This window comes from Vipera berus, assembly GCF_964194415.1.
Source record: "Vipera berus genome assembly, chromosome: 3".
Classification (NCBI taxonomy): domain Eukaryota; kingdom Metazoa; phylum Chordata; class Lepidosauria; order Squamata; family Viperidae; genus Vipera; species Vipera berus.
Genome location: NC_138204.1, coordinates 43,079,121 through 43,106,485, shown reverse-complemented (window position 1 = coordinate 43,106,485; position 27,365 = coordinate 43,079,121). Strand labels below are relative to the sequence as shown.

General features: G+C 40.0%; 1 protein-coding gene across 4 annotated transcripts in view; it reads left to right on the top strand.

Moving 5' to 3' along the window:
- The window catches only part of LOC308666788 (complement receptor type 1-like), a 60,568-nt gene that overhangs the window by 7,071 nt on the left and 26,132 nt on the right, over window positions 1-27,365 (top strand). For all 4 annotated transcript variants that reach the window (XM_081325720.1, XM_081325719.1, XM_081325718.1 and 1 more), the window contains exons 3-7: window positions 6,218-6,409; window positions 10,951-11,050; window positions 11,670-11,764; window positions 12,651-12,845; window positions 24,021-24,206. In XM_081325720.1, the coding sequence (XP_081181846.1) occupies window positions 6,218-6,409; window positions 10,951-11,050; window positions 11,670-11,764; window positions 12,651-12,845; window positions 24,021-24,206 (768 nt within the window). The remainder of the gene's footprint in view (window positions 1-6,217; window positions 6,410-10,950; window positions 11,051-11,669; window positions 11,765-12,650; window positions 12,846-24,020; window positions 24,207-27,365) is intronic.

Genomic DNA, 27,365 nt, shown 5'->3' with positions numbered 1-27,365 from the left:
GAAAGATATTCAGGGGTCTGGAGGCTAAAACATAAGGAATGGTTGTTGGAATTGGGTATGTCTAGTTTAATGAAGAGAAGGCCAAGCGGTGACATGATAGCAATGTTCCAATATATCAGGAGTTGCCACAAAGAAGAGGAAGTCAAGCTATTCTCCAAAGCACCTGAAGGCAGAACAAGAAGCAATGGTTGGAGAGAAGCAACCTAGAACTAAGAAGAAATTTCCTGACACTTAGAACAAATAACCAATGGAACAACTTGCCTCCAGAAGTTGTTAATGCTCCAACACTGGAAGTTTTTAAGAGATTGGACAACTATTTGTCTGAAATGGTATAGGGTTTCCCAGTGCTTTTTTTGTAAAAGAAAAAGGTGCCGGAACTCACACATGTCATACAACCTGCCTTGCCTACCCTACAAGGTTCCATCCAAAAAAGGTGCCGGAACTCCGTTCTGAGCGTTCTATGAGGAAAAAAGCCCTGGGGTTTCCTGCCTGAACAGGGGATTGGACTAGATAGAAGACCTCCAAGTCCCTTCCAACTCTGTTATTCTATTCTGTTCTGTTCTGTTCTGTTCTATTCTATTCTAAATTTATACATATATAATAGAACATACTGCAGTATTTTTCAAGAAAGGTATCATCATCATCATCATCATCATCATGTCTATCCACTGCAGATGAAGGTCGCTTTCACATGTTTCCATCTTACACAGTCCTGAGCTTTCTTTTGCCAATTGGGCCCTCAGTACTTGCTAATGTTGTCAGTCCATCTTGTTTTAGGTCTCTTTCATGGATGTTTTTTTTATCAAGCAAGAAAAGTAAAAACGGAAGTATTTTATTTTTGTACAAATTCAAATCTCGCCTTTTTAGAATAATCTATAAATATAGTGAATTCCTGCCGTAATAAATTAAACTTATTCCAGGTAAAGTTATAATGAGAGTATAAGTACTCTTGTTATAAGCTCTGTTATTGCATAATTATTGAGACTAACTATCATTTTATCAGTGTATAAAAGCAATTTATATTCAGAGTTGAATGTCGTCATTATCTTGAAACTGTTTAATAGGAGTCAATGATTCAAGCCAATCTCATGAACTTATTTCCACCTGACTACTGTAATGCATTCTACTTGGGACTGCCTTTAAAGAAACTGCAGTTGATCCAAATTGCAGTGGCTCACATACTTGGGAGCACATAACACTGCATTTTTGGACCATGCATTGACTAGCAGTTGGGTTCTAGGTCCAATTTAAGGTGCTGGGTTTGACCTCTAAAGACCTGATAGCTTGGCACCTGGATGCCCACAAGACTTCCTTTCCAATTAATAACAGTCTGACTGATTAGATAAACAGGAAGCAACAGCTAGAAAACCTACATTTTCAGGAGGCTTTGGGGAGATACTTTTCTGTCATAGCATTTCCTTGTGGAAATCAGGCTGGTTACCTTTGTTGTCCCTGAAACAGGCTAGTTGGCCAATGTATGAATAGTCAATTCACACACCAAGTAGAGACTATAAAAGTTTATTCTGTGTAGAACAATGGTGTAAGAGGATAATTTGCCAAAGCAAGCACAAGCACTCAGTGAGAAAGGAGTACTTATGTAAGATTTTGCATATAGTTTCAACAATAATTACAAGATTGCAGAAGTTACAAATCATTAATAAGCTTCAAAAATTACTACAAGATATGCCTCCCTATATGAAGCTCCTCTGCTATCTTACAGAAAACATAAATTGAGGATGTTCCTTCCCTGCGTGCACACATATTGTTTTTCAAATTGTTCTTTCTGAGGGAAGATCCTTGACAGAGCAAGATGGAGTAATCTCAGGCTAACACCTTGTCTTTTTGCTGGACTTCAGAAGTTCATGAAGATTGAGGTGTGAGATTGAAAGTTGGAGGCACTAAATCAGAAAGAACCTGAGGATCAAGAAGAAGAACAGACGGAAGAGAAGACAAACAGTTCAGGACAATTATGTTGAGATGGAAAAATAAAGAGACAACCTGCTAGAACTGCTAGCCCTCTCAAAAAAATGGTGACTGTATGGTTTTTTTCCAATGTCAAATAATATATATAACAATGCAAGGAGATTTGTTCGATGACTCAAATGCACAGACATGGAATATGATTTGGCAAAGAAAGAAAGCTAGAATAAGACTGAAGAAGAATGGGGTTTCGGCCTACCAATGAGAATTAAAATAGAAAATACTTAAATAGATAAGATGTGTTCTTAAAATATAAGATATTATTATAAATTGAGATAAAGAAAATCTTGGCCATTTAAAATTTAGAAGTATAAATATTGATAGTTAAATTTGAATATTGATTTGCTCATAATGGTCATGTAAAGGTGATTAAGATATCAATTTGCTGATGTAAATGGCGAGAACGTAAATAGATAAGACGTGTACCCTGAACACCAGATTTCATGATCATTTAAAATTTGGAAATGAAAAATATTAAATGTTAAATTTAAATATTAATGGAAAATTAAAATTGGGAAAAAGTCATTAGGTTATTGATTGTCTAAAAGATTTGAGTGTTAAAGCAATTAAGATACATACTGTACAGTATAAACTAAAAACTATTGATAAATGTATGAAAGTTGCTTCTGTTTGATTGTTAGAATAAAAACTGTTAGTTTAAATATGAGACAGTGCATATTAAGGGGAAAAGAGAGGAAATATTTTCTGTATTAGTTTGAGATTTGTACTAATGATATTTGTATGTAGTTGAATTACTGCTTTTCAAATATGTAATTGTAACATTAGAAAACCAATAAAATCTTTAAAAAAAAACAATAATATTTCCGCCCCTTGCAAACCAGGTCCAAAATGTAAGGTATTTGCAACCCAATTGACCTGTCATACATTATATATAAAAGGTAAAATAGTTAACATGTTAAACAACAGCAGAGTTTAAGTTCAAAGTACTTAATCAGTCTGTTATTGTAATTTCCTCTTTGAAAGTCTACAGCGCTTTCCTATTTACCACAAATCACCCCGATCAGTATCTCTGAATCCAGGGGCAAATACCCTCATTTGGTTCTTAATAGTGAAACTTTTCCTTAGGTTTTTAATTGGAAACGTTCCCAACAATTGCATCTCATTTTCAAAGTTCATAAGTCTCTATTGTAGATATCTCTGCAACATCCATTGCTGGATTATTCTCCTTGACAACATAACATTCCTCTTGCCATGAAAGTACAGTCCATCCTTCATTATATCTATTATCTCAAAATTTCCTACATTCATGCTTTCAGTCTTTTCTGGCAGATGTATACTTTTCAAACAAACACTTCTTTCTTCTTTTTTTAATAGATATTTTATTAGTTTTTAACTATAACAATCTCCAATGCCTGGTGTACAGCATGTTGTCTTAGTTTATATTTTAACAAGAAAAAAAGAATAATAATTAACAATCAATAATAATTAAATTTGATAATTCCATGATTAATATATTAATTAATAGTACATTTCTTTGATCTTCCCTTCTCCGTTTGTATTCTCCTTCAACCTTAGATATACCGTATTTTGCGGCGTATAAGATGACTGGGCATATAAGACGACCTCCTACATTTCCTGTTAAATTATAGGGTTTGGGCTATACTTGCCGTATAAGACTACCCCTCTTCCAACGCACACCAAATAAAAATTTAAAAATATCAGATTTGATTTTAATATGGTAATTTTAATTCAAATGCTTATGACATGCAGGTACTTAGTAGGAAAACTGTCACTTATAAACATAAGGCTATTTGTCATCAAACATGTAAACATAAAACAGTGCAAGTGGATTAAACTTAATAATAATAATAATAATATAATATTCATCTCCACCCCGAACCAACCCAGTGATGCCCTCGATGTGATGTCCCGTTGCCTGGAAGCGGTACAGATTTGGATGGGAGAAAACAGGCTTCGACTCAACCCGGCCAAGACTGAGTGGCTGTACATACCGTCATCTCGTTTAGTCCAAGAGGTTCCATCTCTGACTATAGGAGGAGAGATGCTACCTCCCATTGATAGAGCACGCAATCTGGGCGTCCTCCTAGACTCACGACTCAGTTTTGAAGATCATATTGGAGTCGTGGCTAGGGGGGCATTTGCACAGATTCGTCTTATATACCAATTGCGCCCCTTTTTGGACCGAGATGCCCTACGTACAGTCACCCACGCACTCGTCACCTCCTGTATTGATTACTGTAATGCTCTCTACATGGGGCTGCCCTTGAAGACCACCCGGAGGCTTCAGCTGGTGCAGAATGCAGCTGCACGGGTTGTGATGGGAGCACCCCGATACTCCCATATTACACCCCTCCTGCGTGAGCTGCATTGGCTACCAGTTGCCCTCCGGGTGAGATTTAAGGTGCTGGTACTTACCTTTAAAGCCCTACATGGCTTAGGTCCGGGATACTTGCAGGACCATCTGCTGCCGGGAACAAATTCCCATCGTCCAGTACGCTCACACAGAGAAGGCCTCCTCAGGGTACCGTCAGCTAGGCAATGTCGGCTGGCGACCCCCAGGGGGAGGGCCTTCTCTGTGGGAGCGCCAGCCCTATGGAATCAGCTCCTCCCTGAGCTTCGGATGGCCCAAAACCTCCAATCCTTTCGCCGCGGCCTCAAAACACTCCTGTTCCACCAGGCTGACCTGGACTGACAGGCATTTTAATTAATTTATATTTAGAATATTTAATTTATTTTTTAATTTCTTTAATTTTAATTTATTGCACAGATGATTTCAATTTATTTTTATCTTGATTTCTGTACTTATTATATGCTTTGTTGTTAGCCGCCCTGAGTCCTTCGGGAGATAGGGCGGGATATAAATCCCATCAATAAATAAATAAATAATGAAGCCTTCCCATTATGATCATAAGTTGTGAGGTTAAGTGAGGCATCCTCGTGATCACCTTGCTCAATGACCAATTAGCTGTTTTAGATTCTAAAAGTTTAGTTCCTAAAGAAGTAACCTTGTAAATAATTTTAATGTTTTCCTCTAGTGCGGGGTAGGCAATCTTGGCTCTTTTATGACTCAAGGACTTCAATTCCCAGAATTCCTGAGCCAACATGGCTCAGCTTGGAAACCTCTCTCTTTCCCCTCAGCATGGCTGGCTCAGGATTTCTGGGAGTTGAAGTCCACGAGTCATAAAAAAGATCCAAGATTTACCCCTCCAATAGGCTTTCGAAAGCCAATAGAGGCAGCTTTTTTTTTTTGCAAAAAAAAGGTGCCGGAATGCCATTCTGAGCGTTCTATGAGAAAAAAAGCCCTGTGTATAGACCCACAGCCCTACATATACATATACATATACAATAAAATATTAAGTACTGTCCATCTTGAATATATAATGGAAAGAGGAAGCCTGAGGTTAATGCTATATGGAATGAAACTATGGTTGAATCTGGATGTTCTGCTACGGATACCACGAAGCCACCTCCCAGAAGGTAACAAGGTCATGAAGAGGATGAGTAGTGTCTCAGATAATCTTATGGACCCTGTTCAAACAACACTTCTGTGCTATGTCCTGGATGGGAGGGAGGAAACTGCCAATGATCTTTTCGGCCATCCTCACCACTCTCTGCACCACCTTCCTGTCTGAAGCAGTGATGCTTCCAAACCAGACTGTGATGCTGTATGACAGGATGCTCTTGATTGTCCCCTTGTAGAAAGTGGTCAGAACAGGGGAAGGAAGATGTGCTTTTCTCATGGGACGCAGAAAGTGCAGGTGCTGCTGTGCCCACTTCACCAGTTTCTCACTGTTGAGCGACCAAGCCAGCCTATTGGTTAGCTGCACACCCAGGAATTTGATGCTGGTAACCATCTCCATAGGTGAATCATTAATGCACAGAGAAGTGTGGCTGTGCCTGCCTTTTCTGAAATTAACAATGATCAGACATCTTTCTGTTTTATTTTTTTATTACCTCCTTTCAATGTCTGCATTGTGATTTGGTTTTCATCATTCTTTCAACCACATTCCCTTGGCCCAGTGTCATTCTATGGAGTCACTTGGGTGGGTCAATCAAAATCAGAATGAAGCAAGAAATGTAGACTCATTTCTTGGGTGTGAGATTACTGCCAGGAAGCAGTTAAATATAGCAGCTAGTGAATTGTATGCCCTTTCTTCTATCAGTTATCAACACATAATAAATATACATGACACATATTTTTACAAGTAAAAAAAAGCCTTTCTTTTATAAAGCTTCTGTCTGCTTTTGTCCGCAGGTGGCTGTGGGAGTCCACGAGAGACCAGATTTTCTGTAGTGGATGATGAATTTCTTCATTTTTATCCTGTGGGATCAGTTGTGTACCATATTTGCCATCGAAGCGCTGAGCACATTCCTGGTCGTCCAAAAAGGCCTGCTATTACTTGCCTTTCGAATTATACCTGGTCACCAGCCCCAGTTTTTTGTAAAGGTCAGGATCTTCCATTGCAACGAACTTCAAAATTGCATTGAATAATTGCTGATTCATTTGGTAATGATTTTACAAAGATATGATCCTACATGGGCCAACTGATGTGTGGAATTAATTAATATGCCTCCTTAAGCAACACCAGCTGCCTACAATTAGTGCAGGTTCGCATCCCACCAGGCTCAAGGTTGACTCAGCCTTCCATCCTTCCGAGGTAGGTAAAATGAGGACCCAGATTGTTGGGGGCAATAAGCTGACTTTGTAATAATGCCGCTTGGGGTATGTGTGAAAGCCCTAATAAGCAGGCATATACATAGAATGAAGGCCACATGCTAAGCTTGTAAGCCGCCCTGAGTCTTCGGAGAAGGGTGGGATATAAATGGAATTAAAATAAAAAAATAAAATAAAAAAAAAATAAATAATTTTTATAATGGTGCTGAATTCCTGAATTACACTTCTGAGGCTCTTAAAAGACTAATAGGTACACTATATTTTTAGTTTGGTTGATATCATATGCAGCTTTATTGGCATCTTTATTTTTAGTATTATATTTAAATTATTTCCTTTTTGAAGAACTGCTTATGGATTGGCTGTGAACTGCCTGGCATGTAGTTATAGCACGTTTTTAATCTCATGGAATACTGCTAGATATTGGCTTCTTTTATGAAATATTTATTCAGATTTATTATTTTATTTCTGTCAGAAACCTAGGCACTAGGTGACTTGAGGGTTGATGGCTATGATTCATGTTGGAATAATGGCTTCCACAGTGAGAAAGGAGAATCTAGGTGTGATCTAGGGTGATTGATTATATTCATCTTCAAGTAGAAATAATTCAGACCTTTTCTGCTCATAGGGTGATAGTGGCACTTACAAGATGTAAACACTTAAGTTTGATATTAATTTATAATTTTTATTATTATTATTATACATTAGCATTTATAGTCCAAACTCAGCCTATTGCCAATTATTATCTTCTCTTAATACAGTATGTAATTTCAATGCCAGAATGGAGATCAATGATATTTATTTTTTATTTTATTATTCCAATTACGGTAATATATCTGCTCATATATATGATTTGAAAGGTTAAACAAATAAAACAAATACAACAATATGAAACAAAACAAAAACAATGCAATATAATACAAAGGCAAATAAAAAGCATCATAAAAATTCATAGACAGTGTAGCAATACCACTTGGTGCAGCCACTATACTGCCACATTCCCTGTTGTCAAAATAATGTCTTCAGAATCTTTCAAAAGGCTAGCAGGGTTGGGACCAATCAGATCTCTGGCAGCACTGGGTGGGTTCCACAGCAGAAAAGGCTTTCCTCCTTGGGCCTGTTAGGTGATGCTCCCTAGCTGACAGGATCCAGAGCCTGCTGGATCTGATGGAATGGGAAGAGGTGATTGAGAGGAGCTGGTCTCTCAAGTAACCTGGTCCCATGCTGTGTAGGCCTTTATAGCCCTTAACCAGCACCTTGAATTGGATACAGAAGCAGACTGGTAGCCATTGTGGGTTGTGGGGCAGGGTTATAACTTGTGCTGATTGTGGAATCCACTTAATTGCACATGTAGCTGCATTTTACTTCAGCTGAAGCTTCTGAATACTCTTCAAGGGAAGTCCCAGGTAGAGCATATTGCAGTAATCCATATGAGAGATGACTAAAGTCAGCAAGGCTGCTGGTGCAGGAATAGGAATAACTGGTGCACAACATGGGTAGTGCGAAGGCACTCCTTGCAACCTGATCTTCAAATGGGTTGTGAGTCCAGAAAGTCCCAAAAGTTGCCCATAGTTGCAGTGGTGCAACCCCATCCAGACCAAGAAGGAAAGTCCTCATAACCAGGGAATTCCAACATCCAAAGAACACTCAGCTTTGCTTGAGTTCAAAGCCTGCTGACCCCTCTCCAAATGCTGACAATCTCCAGACACCAGAGTTTTTAGCTTTAAATGATTATATTTAGCATCAAAGATGCTCCCATAATGTTTTCAAATATTCTTGAATTATTCCAAAGTACAGTATGTTGCTCCATTCTTTATCCGTAGATCTCTTTTTCTTTAATTATTTCAGTTAATTATGAACTTTAGTTCTTTCTGGTCCCATATAGATTTTCTAATCAATAACACTTTCCCATGGGAAGATTTCTTATACTTAATTTCAAAATCTTACTGAATGTTTTTATAGAATTCTAAACAACCCTCAGAAAGGATTCCTGTAATTAATTTCAAAATCTTCAAATCCATCTAGACCATTTAATCTATTTATAATTACCCCAAATCAAAATTCTAATAATCTTTCTGCTTTATTTCAAAATAAAAAAATTATAAGTCCTTAAACTTGCATAAAACTCACTCCTTGTGATAAAATGTGACATTCTGAAGATTCTTGATATCTGAAAAACCATGTGTAAGCTATTTCCAAGGTGATTATCAAAACAAGTCTGACTCTTGTCGGACTCTGACTCTGTTTTGCTGCTGTGTATTCAGTGTGTCTTTTATTTATTTGTATCCTGTCTTTATTATTTTTTATAAATAACTCAAGGCAACAAATGTATCCAATACACTTTTTTTCTATTTTCTCCACAACAACCCTGTGAGGTTGCTTGGGCTGAGAGAGCAGTGACGTCGACAAACACTGCTGTAAAGAAATGCATTAATATGCCTGAAGCATCAGCCATGAAAGCTAGCTGTGTGGCTTTGGGCCAGTCAAGGTCGGGCTTGTATTCATGGTTCTCTGCTTTCTAGCCAAATGCCTTAACTACTAAACCAAACTGGGTCATTGTTTCCCAAGAAATCCAAATTTGCCCCAGATAAGGATGATGCTTTAGTCATATTAATGCATTCTTTTAGAGTAGCGTTTCTCAACCTCAGTTACTTAAGATGCATGACTTCAACTCCCAGAATTCAACTCCCAGGATTGATACCATTTTAACTCTACCCAATCTATTTTAATACTTCTGTCATCTTCTGCGTTAGATGGTACATTTAATTATTCCCCTTTTAATGAACATGTTTTTGAGGGTTTCCCATGCTTCTTGAGTTGTTTTCCCCTTTAGGATTTTCATCCATGGGATCTTTCCTAAGTTCTCTCTGAGTCTGTTAAAGTTGGCTCTTTGGAAGTTTAGGACGTTGGTTGGATTGTTTCCTGTTGCTAGTATTTCCCTTATATTAAATTCCAGTTTGACGCAGTCACTTTCACTCAAGGTTCCGGCAATTTTGATTCCTTTTATCACTTCTTCTCTGTTTGTAAGGATTAAGTTCAGTATAGCTTTGTGTCTAGTTCCCTCTTCCCCTTTTGGGTGACAAAGTTGTCAGCTAGGTTGGTTAGGAATCTCTTTGATCTCCCGCTCAGTACAGAGTTTGTCTCCCAGTTGATATCTGGGTAGTTGAAGTCTCACATTACTACTGTGGTATGCTTCCTACATACATTTGTTAACTGGTTGGCAAAGAGTTCATCTATTTCTTCTGATTGGTTGGGTGGCCAGTAATATACACATATGATAATGTTACATTTTTTTCTCTTTTATATTGACCCATGTTGTAATATATTGGCATAGCATATGTGGAGATCCAAGCAGTGTGGCCTTTCCTAATTGACAAATGGAAATTTTATCAATGTGCAGTTATTTTTGGTATGGCAACCAGTGGGCCGATAAGCAATAACCACTGGCAACAACATAGCCAGTTTTTGCCCATAATCTTTTGATTTTCAGATCTTAATATTTTGCTTCTTTAATTTTTTGTCTTCTATCCTAGTATCCCCCATTATTGCTGCATCAGTTATCCATGATTTCTTTTTTACAAGCACAGATAAATCTGGAATATTATGAATTGGGACTTTATCACTTTTTATTCATAAATCCCACAATATTTTCAGCTACTTTTTCTACTGTATGTTCACATCAATTTTTCATTTTTGGCAAATAATTATTTTTACAAATGTTCCAGTGAATCATTTTGTGTTATGTCATCGTTTATAATCAGTTTGTGCAATGTTCTTGCATGAACTGAATATATGATCTACTGTTTCTTCTGCTTCTTTGCACAATATGCACTTTGAATCCTTTCTAATTATTTATTACATTTTATGGAAATATATACAACAATTTCATTTCACTTCTTTTATTATCCTTGCTGGATATCCAGATGATTTTTTTTGTTTCTGAACTTTTATCAGATAAATAGCCCATTATTTATTTGCAAGATGCCCATTATCTGTCTGCTAAGTAATAAAGCTCACTAATATATTATTAGGGTTCATCAATACAGCTAGAATATATTTTGAAACTGCAACTCATAATTTTATTTATTGATCTCTGTGCTGCTGGTCAGGGACTATAAAAAATTTATCTTCTATCTAATGTTGAGCATTTTTCAGGGCATTAAATTTTGTTGATTACATTAAATTACAATGTATAAATTAGCTTGTCTTTCCACTATGACTGTTCTCCCAAGAAAATGTATAAGCTTTATGACTGATTGAAATTATGCCATATATAGGCATAGAATAATAATTCTCAATATTTTTTTTTCTATTAGGACAATCATGTGGTGATCCAGGGAAACCAGAAAATGGTGACCGCATTATTCTAATGGATTTCCTGCTAAAAGCGAAAGTAAATTTCACCTGTAATGAAGGGTGAGTGTTGAGTTAGTTGGCTTAGCAAAGTCTAATTATGATACAAGCTGTGCTTTATTTTAGACAGCAATTGGGACTGGAATTTTTGTTGCTAAGTGATGCATTTATAAAGCAGCAAGACTCAGAGAAAGGGTACATGAATGTAGCAAGGCTCAGGGAGGGCACACAGAGATTGCAAGTGGTCAGCATGGCAATAGCACAGTAAATAGTAAATCAATAAAGATGAATCAAAAAAATGAATGTTCCACTTTTTCATGATTTGTTTTCCAATGTTTACTTTGTATGGATGAGCATTTTTGTAGTGGAGTTGGACTTTTTTGCCAGTTGTGAAATGACTAGATTTTCTTTGCTTACATAATTTTCATATCTCCCAATAGTGCACCTCTCACTGCTGTAATTGTGCCATCCTCTTCTTTCCTTTTCCAGAAACATGGACTTCTCAAGGGACCTGCTTCTTCACATAATATGCCCAAAATGTTGTAATTTGACCCTGATAATTTGTCTTAAGTAATACAGTAAATCTTCAATATAGGTGTTTTCTTGGCTATCCATAGTATTATCCAATCTTTTAAAAGAGAAAGAGATTAAAATGTATTATGTTCTTTTTTCTTTTCTTGAGGTACCAATTAATTGGATCACCTACAAGCCAGTGCTTACCACGTTCACTTTCTAATAATACCGTCATATGGAAACCGAAGCCTCCAATATGTTTCAGTAAGATTCTTTAATTCTTTCAAACAGCCTGGGCCCAAGATTTGCCTGTGGATTGCAGTGGGGCAATGAAGGAGTATAAAATGCTTAGAACACTCTGGGATTCCACTGGAGCATCTCTAAGTTTAGCAGCTCCTCACACTAGTTTCAGGCGCTCAGAAATTGGATTAAAGCTGATACAGGGAACTAGATGTCTTGTGGCTACATGGGTTTTTCCCCTTTTGTGTTTGTTCTGTTTTAATCTCTCTTCTGGAATTGAATTGTCATCCAAGAGTGTAATCAATGCTGTCTCACTCCCTTATCAGGTTTGAATCTTCACTGGAAAGGCTCCAGATGATTTGCCTTTTCCAGGACCCTTTAAATCTTTAGCATAGTAACCCTCTCTACAATCCTTCCTAAAAATGGAAGATTGGAAACTGGATGGAAATTATTAAGAACAGTGAGGTCTACTAATGGCCCTTTGTGAGAGGTAAACCAAGACATGGCAGGAACACCCCCTTTCTCAAAGAGGAATTAACTATCATCAGAACCAAAGGTTGCTTGACTAGCTAGGAGAGAGATGGATCTAATACTGAGATGGCCAAGCTATCAGTTTGAAGGATCCTATCTAATTCCTCAGGCCTGACAAGATCAAACTCTCCCCGAAATAATCAAGCCAGACCTGATCTCCAGTAGCCTCTGTAAGACCCATATTCAACTGACTTGGTGCTAGCATGTTCTTCATAGTGTCTAGATAGATAGATAGATAGATAGATAGATAGATAGATAGATAGATAGATAGATAGATAGAGTGACTGACAGACAATCCAGCTTCCTCTCCTAGAAAAAATAGTAACTCATTTGTTTTGGCAATTTTTTTACAAATCACAAAAGTTTCTCTCTGTTTCAGGGCCCACTTGTCCTCCTCCTCCAGAAATAATGAATGGAGCTTATACAGGAGGAAAGAATGGAACTTTTCCCCTTAACTCAAAAGTGACCTATATCTGTGATCTTGGATTTTCACTTTCTGGAGATGATCTTCTCCATTGTATAACTGAAGATAATAAAACTGGGATCTGGAGAGGATCTGTTCCTGAATGCAAAGGTAAAATATAAGCTCAAAACTTTTTCCCATAAGTTGAATGATGTTTTACATTTTAATTCAGTGATTTTATTAGCTTTTTAGAAAAAGAGGTAAAAATATGAAATATTAAATGTGATGTTTGTTTGGCATATTTAATGTTTTATGGTAAGATACTTTCCCAAGTTTGCTATTATTATTATTATTATTATTATTATTATTATTATTATTATTATTATTATTATTATTATTATTATTATTATTATTATTATTATTGTGTCCAAAAAGTTGTGGGAACATAGGGTGGAAAAAGTTGTCAAGAATGAGAAGGTGAAGATCTTGTGGGACTTTCGAATATAGACAGATCGTCATTTGGAACACAATACATCATATATCATAGTCGTAGAGAACCGAAGCATATAGTTCATTGATATCGCTGTACCACAGGGGTGTCAAACTCAATTTCATTGAGGGCTGCATCAGCACTGCAGTTGCCCTCAGGGGGCTGGGTGGGTATGGCCAGGGTGGGCATGGCCTACTGGGTGGGCCTGGCTAGAGTGCGTATGGCCTACTGGGTGGGCGTGGCCAGCTCTACATCGTTTGCATCAAGCGTGCCTATGGGGGCCTAGGCAGGAGTGGGACAGATCTGAGGGTCTCTGGCAGAAGGAGGGTCTCTGGGACAGGGCCAAGGCAGTGGGGGCTGTTCCCTCACTGTTTCCAGGATGGCTTCGTGGGCCACATGAAACCACTTCGTGGGCCGGATCCGGCCCCCGGGCCTTGTGTTTGACATGTCTGCTGTACCAGGAGATGCCAGAGTTGAAGAAAAAGAACTGGAAAAAATTATGAAATACCATGACCTGGCCATCAAAACTGGGCAATTATGAATGAAACATGTAACAGTGATGCCCATTGTCACTGGGGCTCTGGGAACTATGTCCAAAATCTTTGCATCAAGAAATTGCAGCTTCCTGCAATAACTTCAGCAAAGCTACAAAAAACTGCACTACTCAGAACATCTTACATTTTAAGGAGGTACCTGGTTGATACCTAGGATGCTGGCAGCAACCCGTGTCAACCATTAGAGCCAGTAAATTTGAATGTTCAGTTGACTGAGGTTCATGTTTAATGAATTAATCATAATCATAACAATAATAGCAATAATCATCATAATAAAATATATTGAGTATGGTAGTGATGCTGTTCCACAGATAATATGGGCAGCTTCCACAAAGAGAAATATACTTTAGAGTTTTGTTCCCTTTTCTCCATTAAGCATTTTATACTAAATAAGAAAAATTCTTTCTCCCTTCCATATGCAAAATGACATTTCTAGACTCAACAATAAACATATATTTTGTTGAATACAACTATATGTAACAAGCATATGTACTTAACTTTGTGTAAGTAAAAAATTAAAATATTTTAAATACTTTTATAAATATATGGTGCTATTCTAGACACTGGATAATTTTTAAAACTTGGCTTGCCATATTAGCATAAGAAATATTTTTTCATCATCCTAGTATTTATCTTTATTGGATACTATCTGGCACTAAAAGCTTCCTTGTTATAAGGAACTGTTTTCAAAGGATTTGAAGTCATCAACTAGGGAAATGAATCCAAATCCAAATTTTAAATCTTTGGGTCTCCAAGGAAAGTTGCATGTTTCTTTCAGTAGTCTCCAAAGTTATGTTAGGGGAATCAGGGGCACAGCTTTTGATCCTGCTGTGTTTCTCACATAACTCCCATCTGTTTCAGAGGTGGTACATTTCTAACAATAACATTGGATCTATGACAATTTGCCATGGACAACTTGCTACGGACAACTCACTGCGGGACAAAAATTACACTAATATCAAATAAATTGTGGAATAGAATCATTAAAGAATGCAAAAGGAGAGAGAGAATGAAATGTGAATGGCAAAAATAAAAACAAATGATTTTAAATAATTAAATAATTAAATAGTTTAATTGTCATGCAGTAAGTTGTCCCACAGGAGTTGGCTGTAGTGAGTTGTCCAGTGGCGAATTGGCCATGGCAAGTTGGCTGTGACAAGTCGCATTCCGATAACATTTGCTAAGCTGTGTTGAAAAACATTGCCATCTAAGGGGTGGTGGAGCAATCTGGTGAGTTGCTGGACAGACTTCAGAATAGAGGTTAATATTCTACCTGCTCCTCCTTTTATACAGCTATACATCCTTGACTTAACAACCATTCAATGACTGACGTTACCACGGCATTGAAAATAGTGACTTCTGACCATTTTTCACACTTACAACTGTTGCAATCCCCATGGTCATGCGATCAAAATCTGGATGCTTGCCAACTGGCATGTATTAATGTCTGCTTTTTATAATTCTCATTCTGTACCTTTATTCTGTTCCTATCCTTGGCCTTTCTCTTTCCACCAATGGAAAAGTGTAAGCTGCCCTGAGTCTTCGGAGAAGGGCGGGATATAAATGGAATTAAAATAAAATAAAATTTTTTTTAAAGTATTTTATTTTTAGAAACGTTTCTTCTGGAAAAATGGAAAAAGTAGAGAGAAAACATGAACTTTTTGTAAAAAAAAATGAATGCAATTAGACATGATGCCATGCATTAGTGTCTTTTATTGACTCACAATGTTTTCTATAATAGAACACAGGAACTTTTCTCAGTATACTCGGTATCTTACTATTCCTGTATACAGAATACTAGTGCTTTCAGCAGGCATTGCCACTTTTATCAAAGAGGGTACCTGATTTGCTTGTAAAGTTCTTTGTTGCTAACATTTCAAAAGCTCTAGAGCACTAGATAAAAGTTCTCAAAACATTTAATATAAAATTAAACATATGAGCAAACCAAATTATACTAGTGCATTGTATGTTCTTAAAATAGCAGTGTCAGTTTAGATCAGTAAAGGACGGTGTAGAAATGGATACTGCATATAATTCTATTTTCTCCAAATTTCCATTCCCCCCCCCAAAGCTTGTTTTTTTGGTGGCTTCAACATTTTCAGAAATGTTATGCCTCTATTTGTGGGTTGAAGGAGCCTATTAAGGGCTACTTATGTGACCTAGTTGTACCCAAGGTGGGCATCCCTGTTATATACTAAGGTATGTGTCCATTAACCTGTGTCACAATTTATTTTATATGCTGCAGGCATATATTAAATAATATCTGGATTGTGTATTACTCCAATGATATCTAGTGGGGACTACATTTATCATTCTTGATATTATTTATTTATATCATTATCCTCCATAATTTTTTATTTGATTCCAACAAAGCATTCAGCTTATCTATTGATTTGTCATGAACATCACCTCATTCTAGCAGCAAATGGTTGTTGCATTACTCAAGAAGTAATCTTACAAGGCTAAGGATACAGAAGGGTGTGGAAGTAAGCTTTTTGTTACAATATCCACCCTATTCAGAAAGAACAAAATGTTTTTTTTAAAAAAAATATGTGACCTATTGAACAGAATTAGTGCTTGTTTTATACCACAGTAGAAAAAAAATCACACACTTGGTATCAGCTTTACTGAAAGTCCAAACATGAATGATTGTTCACAAGCTACATTTATTGAAGTATCATAACGCATTGCTTTATTCAAACATAGATGACTCAGTGGAGAGATTGATTGCACATTTCCTTCCTTGGATTAACTGATCTGTCTTGCCATTACAAAATGTTAATTTCACCTTTAAGCCTTCTTCAGATTATGCTGGATGCCAGAGGATTTATATATTCATCAGTCTTCAAGATGTTTACTATGAATAAATTGGAATTTCCAAGTTTTAGTTAGCCTTTCCCAGTTCTTGCCCAGCACATAGATATAAAAAATTATAAATTGAACTCAGTGAAAAACTAATAGATATTAACAATTTTGTCATCTTTCTTCCTATTGTAGAGGGAGGAAGGCTTTGAAATTTGTTCAATTCATAGCTAACCTAATTGTGTGCATTTAAAAATCATTTTACTTTTTAAGCATTTAAAAGATAAACATTAAATAACAAATACAAGATATAAATTAAATTAACACTATTAAGTAACTATAAACCAGTTAATGAAAGATAGAGAGAAAATCAAAATGTCTGGACAAACAGATAAGCTTTTAATATATAGTAGAAACATTCCAGAATTGGGTGGGGGGACTACTGAACAGATATAGGGAATTTATTTCATATGTTTAGTACCATAATTAAGAATGCCCACTTCTGCTCTACAGTACAATTAATCACTTATCAGGATGTAAGGTCTGTTAGAAGTTATCCAAATCTTACTTCAAAGTTATTTAGGATCAGAGAAGTCAACAGTGGTTTATTAAAATGATTGAATGGCTTTGAATTAGTGCAGATCCTTCAGAAATGGAGGTATATAGAATTCTGATTTATTTGCAGATTTTGAACTACTCTCAAGAAAAATCCCCTAACTTCACCTTTAAATCAACTTAAAACTATTTCTGTCAGGGAAGGCTGGAGCTATTGTATTGTTAATAGGCTGTTCTACCCAGTGACTTTTGTAGAACATCCGGTAACAATAGTAAATTCACAATAAACTCGACTAAGTACTACCGTATTTTCCGGCGTATAAGACGACTGGGCGTATAAGACGACTGGGCGTATAAGACGACCTCCTACATTTCCTGTTAAATTATAGGATTTGGGCTATACTCGCCGTATAAGACTACCCCTCTTCCAACGCACACTAAATAAAAATTAAAAAACATCAGATTTGATTTTAATATGGTAATTTTAATTCAAATGCTTATGACATGCAGGTGCTTAGTAGGAAAACTGTCACTTATAAACATAAGGCTGTTTGTCATCAAACATGTAAACATAAAACAGTGCAAGTGGAAATAATAATAATAATAATAATAATAATAATAATAATAATAATAATAATAATAATAATAAGTTGGAGGGGACCTTGGAGGTCATCTAGTCCAACCCCCTGCTAAGGCAGGAAACCCTATAAACCCTGTAAAAAATCACAGACTGCAGCTTCTTCTCCAATTGGTCCCACTTTCCCTGCGCAGACTAAATGGGAGATCCGCTCCAGATTTTCCAGCCAGCCCTGTCCCTAAATTTTCAGCACCCGGCGTATAAGACGACCCCTGACTTTTGAGAAGATTTTCATGGGTTAAAAAGTAGTCTTATACGCCAGAAAATACAGTATTTTTATTAGGAGAATGCAATCCTCTCCAAAATAAATTATATTATAACTTCTAAGCCAGGGATCAACTTCTCAACCTTATTTACCTTGTTTCATAATGCTTTGCATTTATGCTCAACCTCAGCCATTCATTTTTGTAAAAAAATTAGATTAACTACTAGTAGCAACTTTTCTGAGTGCCATAGCAGTTTCTAGAAAAATACCAACCACTGAATACAGATTTAACTTTATTGCTCTCAAAATATACATTCTATCAATTTTAAGAGCCAAAAATGCTCTTATTTCGGTATTTTCCATCACCCAGAATAAAATTAAACAATAGAATTTGCTACTACATAACATAAAACATAAGGTAAAGCTTCTTGGTCTTTTTGAAAAATAGAATGGACTCTCTGATCCAGCATGGTGCCTCGTATGTAATGAGGTTCTTAAGAAACAATTGCCTTCAAATACTTCTAATTATTAATGTAAATGTTTGCAGAAACATTTTGTCAATGGAAGAAAATAAGCTATAAGCTATAAGATAAAAAGCACAGGTAAAATGTTTTAGTGCACTTTTTCTACCATGTTTACTTTTTTATGCAATCCTGTATGTGCTTATTCAAAACTGGTTTCCTTTTTATTTGTTGAAAAGCTAAGTTGCTTGGAAGCAAATGAAATTATTTAGAAGTAACTTAAACATACAATATACAATTGCTTTATCTTAAGTGCGAAAAGTCTTGTGCTTCTTTTAGATTTATATGTTGTACTTTCACTTCTGTTGATGCTCTAGCACAGGGGTGTCAAACTCAATTTCATTGAGGGCCGCATCAGCATTGCGGTTGCCCTCAGGGGGCCGGGTGGGTATGGTCTGGGTGGGTGTGGCTAGAGTGCGTATGGCCTACTGGGTGGGTGTGGCCAGCTCTACATCGTTCGCATCAAGGGTGCCTATGGAGGCCTGGGACAGATCTGAGGGTCTCTGGCAGAAGGAGGGTCTCTGGGCCAGGGCCAAGGCAGCGGGGCCGTTCCCTCACTGTTTCCAGGATGGCTTCGCGGGCCGCATGAAACCACTTCGTGGGCTGGATCTGCCCCCCCCTGGGCCTTGTGTTTGACATGTCTGCTCTAGCATGAATGATTGGCAATAACAAACCACTTCTAAAATCTTGCCAATAGTAGAGGAGACTTCTCCAGATAGTTGCTAGGAGTCAAAGACTGTTTGGACTAGTCCCTGCAATCTTCTTGGCAGTATTTCAGAAGTGATTTGCTATTTCCTCCTTCCTAGGACAGAGAGAGTGATTGGCCCAAGACATTCGGCTGGCTTTGAGTCTAAGCCATGATTAGAACTCGTTGTCCTGATTTCTGGCTTAGTGCCTTAAACACTAACTAAACCAGGGGTAGGCAACCTCGGCTCTTTTATGACTCATGGACTTCAACTCCCAGAATTCCTGAGTCAGCAGAGCTGACTTAGCAATTCTGGGAGTTGAAGTCCATGAGTCATAAAAGAGCCGAGGTTGCCTACCCCTGAACTAAACCAAGCTGGTCGATCACGTGAATTTTTTTTTTTTAAAAAGCATTTAATGAGAATACCACTACAACCGCAAGCATGCACCACCAACAAATATTTCCCAGTTGGATACTCTCCACCATTGATGGTCTTCAGTTCCAGAACTTTTAGAGTGTAAAGACCTGAACGGTAGTTATGCTATCCCCATTTATGAGAACTGAAGACTTAACATAGCTGTCGACAAGCTGGAGAAGATTCTAAAGACCAGCTTTCTAGCCTGGATTCATCCTTAACAACCTTCGCGAGCTTTTTTTTTTTCTTTTCTTTCCGAGTTAACAACCGCAAGTTGCTTCAACGTTCCTTTTTGCAGCGCGAAGCCAAACCACCGCCCATCCGCTTCCTGCCTCCAGTCAACCGGGGAAACCCAGTTCCCGTTCGGCACCAACGTGCTCCGCGCTTTATGGCCTTACCCCTGACCGCCGCAGAGCAGCGCGCCGTCGTCTTAGAAACTCCCTTCCTGTTTGTCATGACGTTAATAAAGGTTGGGTTATTAAAAACAAAGCTGCTCACGCCCATTTACCAGAAAAGCGGCGTCGGCGTCGTATTTTTCGTCTTCCGGTAGTATTGGAGAGTGCCGCCCTTGTCTGCCTTTAGACTCCCGGAGTGTTTCTCCCGACTCACGCCAGCTGTTGCGATGGGTCTTTTGGCTTCTTGTTCCGCTGAGGTCCCTTCAGCGGCCTTGCTCCTGCTATTCCTCTCATCCAGGGCTTTGTGTGAGTAAGAAGCGCTTCTAGGAGCCTGCTACCGTTCGTGCTCTAAAATGGGCGGGAGAGGGGGGGGGAGAAACACCTAAATTATTGCCTAGAGCAGGGGTCTTCAAACTTGGCCCTTTTATGACTTGTGGACTTCAACTCCCAGAATTCCTCAGCCAGCTTTGCTGGCTGAGGAATTCTGGGAGTTGAAGTCCACAAGTCATAAAAGGGCCAAGTTTGAAGACCCCCTGGCCTAGAGAGAGGAGCTTATCGAGATTCCGGCGGGGAGGCGGGGGAGGCGCTTTGTCCCTGCTCCGAAGAGCCGCGATCTCTTCTTGTTTTGCGACCGAGAGCGAGAAAGCCCCTCGCCGGGCAGAGCTGCTTGCTGCTCCAGCTGCGGACCGCCAAGGCGCTTCAGCTTGTTGAGTCGAAAGCAAAAAGAACGAGGCCAGCCTGAGCCTGTCGCCGGGGTCCTCTGCGGTCTGGGAAAGGCTGGGGGCTGGCACGGCCACGCCCATTCGCCTATATCGGGGGTCTTCAAACTTGGCCCTTTTGTGACTTGTGGACTTCAACTCCCAGAATTCCTCAGCCAGGCACGCTGGCTGAGGAATTCTGGGAGTTGAAGTCCACAAGACATCAAAGGGCCAAGTTTGAAGACCCCTGGCCTATATGGTATCAAGCCTAGAGGCTCCTCGGTGGCCGTGGATTCTCCATCCTTCACTTCCCCCTCCCCAGCCCTGGACCCTTTCTTTGGTTGACTGCGGGATTCAGAAACTGCCCGGCTTTTAGCCAGATATGTCTTCTATGAAGGCAGAGGTGGTAGAGTGCCTTAACTGAGGTTCTTTTTAACACATCGTAGTTACTGCTCCTGATAGGAACTAAGGCTTTAATCAAAGGCAAGTGTTCCTTCAGGTGACATCGTCACAGGTGTTTTGTGGATGATGTTTGTTGTTCTTTCTCAGACATGTAACTCTTAAGGGTTTTTCCGTTCTTGACCTGTTCACTTGACCTTTTCTCTTAAGAGTTGGTTTCTTGAGTTACAGAAGCCAAACACCAATCAAGACAGGGACTGAAAGCCAAGAAGTGAACTTCTGTTTCAGAACGTAAAAGTTGGACTCGGAAACCAAGGTTCAGAGGAATGTGTTTATTTAAGGGTTATTTAAGTCACTGGTAGGGCTATATGTTCACAAAGGGCTTTGCTTCTGCAGTTATAACAGACTAATATCTAATTATGTTAAGCAAATAAAATAATTCTTGCAAATGAAGGAATATATATGTGTCCCTTGAGAAGGTTGCAGGAGCCAATCAGTCAGTGGACCAAAGGTTTATTCTTCCAAGCTTTCAGGCTCACACTAGAATCCATCGGCAGGGAACTTCTCTCTCTCCAGAATATGTGCGCTAGGCTTGTTCTACATGTTGTATTTATATGGTTCCTGGTTGTATGTAGCTTTTAGTTATTAATTGGGGTGTTGATGGCTGGGTATTCTGCTGCTGCGCCCTCAGCTTCTAAATAGCTGATTGGCCAGTGGTAAATCAGTACTCCTGTTGACTGACGGGCCAGTTTCCCAGCTTTCATCATTTCTCTGGCTATTTTTGTTTCTCTCTGCCAACAATTATAGCTGTGAAGTTGAAAACATGTTCTTGTTCATTGCAATGTGAAGCTACCAATGAGTTTGTCTCCTCAACTAACCATATTTTTTTCCTGTTAAAGGATGTATTTTTCCTTTCAATCCTGTCTTTGGGGCTAGATTGCAATCAAATACTGTGTGTTGGTTAGAACTTCCAGTTTTGTGTCACTCACACATTTGATAGCTATTTAGATCATTAATGAAAATGTTGTTATACTGGGTCTAAAACCTATCTCTGTGAAACTTTCCTAGTTACTGCTCTCCATCTTGATAGATATCCATTAATGCTGATTCTCTCGTGTAGTTAGCCAACCCTGCTTTATTGGAATGCCTCCTAAATTACACTAATAGCTTGTCATTTGAGATATACTCTGGAACACTGAGACCTTTTCAAAACTTGGAAATTCCAGGTTCCTTATATCAGTCATATTCCTCTAGGTCAGTGAAATGGTTACCTTGTCAGAGGAGGAGACAAGATTTCTCTCACATTTTGGGGGGGTGGTGGGGTAAAGCTGTGTTAGACTGTGGGTCACAGTATTGTCTTTAAGATCCTTGCAAACAGCTCTCTTTGTTGCCTATTATAACACCTTTAAAAGTAAAGGTTCCCCCGCACGTGTGCTAGTCATTTCCAACTCTAGGGCCGGTGCTCATCTCCGTTTCAAAGCCGAAGAGCCAGCACTTGTCCGAGGACATCTCCGTGGTCATGTGGCTGGCATGACTAGACGCCAAAGGCTCACGGAACGCTGTTACTTTCCCACCGTAGTGGTCCCTATTTTTCTTTTTTTTATTGAATAGTTTTACAATACATTTTAAATATACTCCATCCCACCCCCCCTCCCATCAACCCTCCCCTACCCTCCCCTCCCCCCTCCCCGACTTCCCAGAGCTGAATACAGGGTATAAACTTACAAACTTAAACTAAAATATGCTAACAACAAAAATAAAACATTAAATTCTATATTACTAACAAATAACTAATAATACATCGTTCAAAACCACTACTTATTCAAATGCTAAATGAAACTTTTTAGTCCCATATTTATTCTGAATATATTCAATCCATCTTCTCCATTCCACAATGTTCAGCTATTTCTTGGGATTGTATTTTTAAAGCATCCTGCAAATCTTTTAGTGTTAAAGCTGGTGCGGGTGCGGGTGCCGCAGGAGGAGGCATCAAAGCCTGTAATGAAGACTGCTGAACTGGCGAAGCACCAGCACTTCTAGGAACTTTAGTTGGTTTGGAAGCCATTTTAGCACCACTTATTTCTATTGTGCACTTTCACTTTACGCACCACTCAACTTTTTCCACAAAATACTCTGAGTTAAAGTTCAAATACTTGCTATTACAGCATTCTCCTGCACAGCTCTGCCTGCATCCAAGTAATCCACAATTCACTATCGATGGCAGGGATGGTTGCAGTGTCCTGCTCTGCTCCAAAGCCTTGGAGCAGAGGCGTCCTGGAGTCCGGAGCAAACTCAGGCTTCGGGGGGGCTCACACCCTTCAACCACCAGAGTTTAAACTCTGGCAATCTAGGGGAGCTCTACCACTGCCTAAGCGCTCACCCCCTCCTCTTCTCCCGAGGAGCAGGTTTCCGAGCTGCCAAACAGCTGATCGTCGCTGTTTTTGGTGGCTCTACGGAAAACAACAGGGCTGACAGCCGAAGCGGCTGCCATCAACGGAGCCTTGCCACCCGGAAGCCTGGTCCCTATTTTTCTACTTGCATTTTTACGTGCTTTCGAACTGCTAGGTTGGCAGAAGCTGGGACAAGTAACAGGCGCTCACTCTGTTACGCGGCACTCGGGATTTGACCTGTGCCTATTGCATTTGTTTCCAATCTGTACCACTCAAGGTAAATTAGAAGTCCAGTTTCTCTGCTTTTTCTTGGTCATCTGTTAAAATTTCTGCATCCTAAGTAAGCAATGGGCCTGCCATTTTTGTTATCTTCTGGCTCTTGACATATTTCAAGAAAACCTTGCTAGACTATGGCCCTCTTGGTACTCTTACCTCATTTTCTGCTTTTGCCTTTCTGACCTTAATCCTACACTTCTGGGTTGAAGATTCTTTGGCATAAGCCCACAGTGGCTTAAAACTGAATGGTCGGGCTTCAGTAGTATAATAGACTTTTATTTTTATTCTCTACTTCAGAACTTCCTCATTTTTACTTATCTACAGCTCAGTGTCCAGCTCCAGTTCTACCTCCCCATTCTTCAGTAAGAGGAGGAGGAGACCTAGCAGATACCTATCCAGTTGGCACTGCACTGCGGTTACAGTGCTTCCCAGGTTATGAACCTACAACCACTCCTATTATGACATGTCGTAATACTAGTGAGTGGTCAAATCTTCCTGAACTTTGTCAAGGTGAGTATCTTTTACCAACAACAATGGCTGCTATGAAATGTTGAATGAAATATATACAGTTCTTCAGAATTGTCAGATTTAAAGTTATACATTTGACTTCCAACCTATAACTTTGAATAAAACAGTAACTGAAAATTCTTCTGACTATTCCATCATGAGAATTTAGCAAAGGATATTTATACCAAGGAAAAAGAATAATGTAATGATTTAATAATGCGTATAAAAATGTGATTATTTTTAAAAGAAATTAAAAATTGCTTAGCAAAATGAACCTACAGTACAGAAGAAAAACATTAAAAATTATCTGAGTAAATTTGTAATAGAGGATAAAGTTAAAATGGCAGTCAAAAAGATAAAGACAGAAAAAGTTCCACAAACATAGAGTTGAAGATTTCTTTTCAAGAAGCAAACTCTTTTTTTGTTTTTTTGTTTTTTGTTTTGCATAAGGGGTCCTGGGCAATGTGGAAAAGAAAGCTGTAGGTCAGACATGTCAAACTCAAGGCCCGCAGGCCGGATCTGGCCCATGAAGTGGTTTCATGTGGCCCACGAAGCCATTCTGGAAACAATAAGGGAACGGCCCCTGCTGCTTTGGCCCTGGCCCAGGCCGGCCGGGAACCAATGTACAATTTTGTGGTGGCCATCTATGCTGAAATGCATTCAGTCTTAGCTCCACAAGACCGTCTGGAAACAGCAAGGGATCGGCCCCTGCTGCATCAGCTCCGCCCCCTGGGCACACACTGGTGTCACCCTTTGTGAGGAATGAAGAAATGCACTATTGCCTGGAAGTGGCTAGCAAATGGCCCTCGCCTACCTCACATATCCAGCTTGATGGGCTTTGGGGGAGGGGTTTTGGCAGGCAGCAGGGCGCTCTCCTCACAGCGCCTAGAGGCTGAGCCAGGTGGCGCAAATCCAAAAAGAAGCACAGTGCCGCCCAGCCCCCCGCCTGCCCAGTTTTGGCAGGCAGCCGGGCGCTCTCCTCATAGCGCCAAGAGCTGAGCCAAGTGGCCAAAATCTGATGAGAAGTGCAATGCTGCCTAGCCCCCAGCCTGCCCGGTTTCAGCAGGCAGCAAGGTGCAAAGCTGGTGAGCTTTGCACCCCCCGGCTCAGCTTCTCAGCGCTGTGAGGAGAGCACCCCGCTGCCTGCCGAAACCGGGCAGTCTGGGGGCTGGGTGGTGTCACCCTTCTTTTCAGATTCAGACTGCCTGGCTCAGCTTCTCGGCGCTGTGAGGAGAGCACCCTGCTGCCTGCCGAAACCGGGCAGTCTGGGGGCTGGGCGGTGTCACACTTCTTTTCGGATTCAGACCACCTGGCTCAGCCTCTTGGTGCTGTGGGGAGAGCGCCCCGCTGCCTGCCAAAACCGGGCAGGCTGGGAGCTGGGCGGCGTCGCACTTTTTTTTGGGATTTGCATCGCCCAGCTCAGCCTCTTGGCGTTGTGAGGAGAGCGCCCCACTGCCAGCCAAAACTGGGCAGGCTGGGAGCTGGGCGGCGTCTCTCTTCTCTTTGGATTCACACCACCCGGCTCAGCTTCTTGGTGCTGTGAGGAGAGTGCCCTGCTTCCTGCCGAAACCGGGCAAGCTGGGGAATGGGCGGCATTGCACAGGTAATGTTGGCTCTCACGCTGCTCATGGTGTCCCCTTCCCCAGAGCCCACCAAGCCAGATATCTGAAGTAGGTGAGGGCCATGTGCTGGCCACTTCCATGCAATGGTGCATTCTTCAGGAGGGGTGACACCTCCCCAGCTGCCTTTCTTGCCTGTTTTTCTTCCTCATCTCAAATATTTTCCCACCACTCTGTTCCTAGGAAGGGAGGGAAGGAGGGGAAGGTCTGAGGGAAGTCCTGCCCTGCTGCCCTTTCACCATCCCCTTGCCCCTTCCTCCTGGCCTATCCAGGGGGGTCTCCCATCCTATTGCTAAGGAAGCTTTGGATACAAAATCAGGTCTCCTTCCATAGAGAAGGAGTGGGCCTCCCTCTGACTTTGCCCTCATACCCATCATGAGCAACCTGGCTAAGGAGAGCAAGCACAGCAGTAGCAGCCTTGAGGAGGTGAGTGCAGCTGCGTGCCCCCTTGGGGAAGTGGGGTTGGGCTTTGTGCCGTGGGTGCTCGAGGGTCGGGCTGGGCATTTGACCTTTGCTGCCCAGGGCTCTGGGCAGCCTGCGCCACCATCCATTCCCCCCCCCCAATGGCCTGAGAGGAACAGTGAGGCTCTTCCAGTGGACCATGCCTTGCCACTTGTCCCGGTCACAATCCCTTCTGCCAGAGACCCTCAGATCAGTCCCACTCCTGCCCAGGCCCCCATAGGCACCCTTGACGCGAACAATGTAGAGCTGGCAGTGCCCACCCAATAGGCCACACCCACTCCAGCCACGCCCACCCAGTAGGCTGTGCCCACCCTTGCCACACACCCCAGCCCCCCAGAGGGCAACCTTAATGCTGATGCAGCCCTCAGTGAAATTGAGTTTGACACCCCTGCTCTAAGTGGTGTGTAAAAGAAGGACCTGGTCAGTAGTGGAGCACAGCAGACACAGACAGCCCTGCCAATCTTTGGAACTTTCCATGGTGCCTCCCCCTGCACCTGGCTGGGATTGATTCAAAATCTACTAGTAATTAAGCCTTTGATATTGATCAGAAGTATTTGGGGCTTACTGGGCAAAAATTAAAATTTTATTTTCATTATCACTAGAAATTAACGTGTTGGAGTATTTTGCTTAAAATACTTGGTCGCGCTTTTATTTTAGAAACCATGACCTCTTCTGACATTCTGTAGAAGGAATATAATGCATAGAATTAAATCTTTTGATGCGTTCATTGTTTGGCTGTGATGCCATACAGACTTTGGAAACTTCAGAGGCATTGAGTAAACCCACTATTTATTAGCATCAAGATTTTTTTAAAAAAATATAAAAATATACATTCAAGAAGTTTATAATACAGAATTAGACTTTATTGTCCACTTATATCTTCAGATTGAAAGAAAGCGTTGAATATGTTTCATATGATTTAAAAACTTCAGTAAACAAAATAACTTTGAGAAGAGGTGTGTTATTGTGCTGATGAACAAATGTAAAATATCGATACCATTCATTTTATGATGTAGATGTAATAATTTTGAAAAACAGTCTTCCTGCTGTACACGATGCAGATACACCAATAATTTCTTAT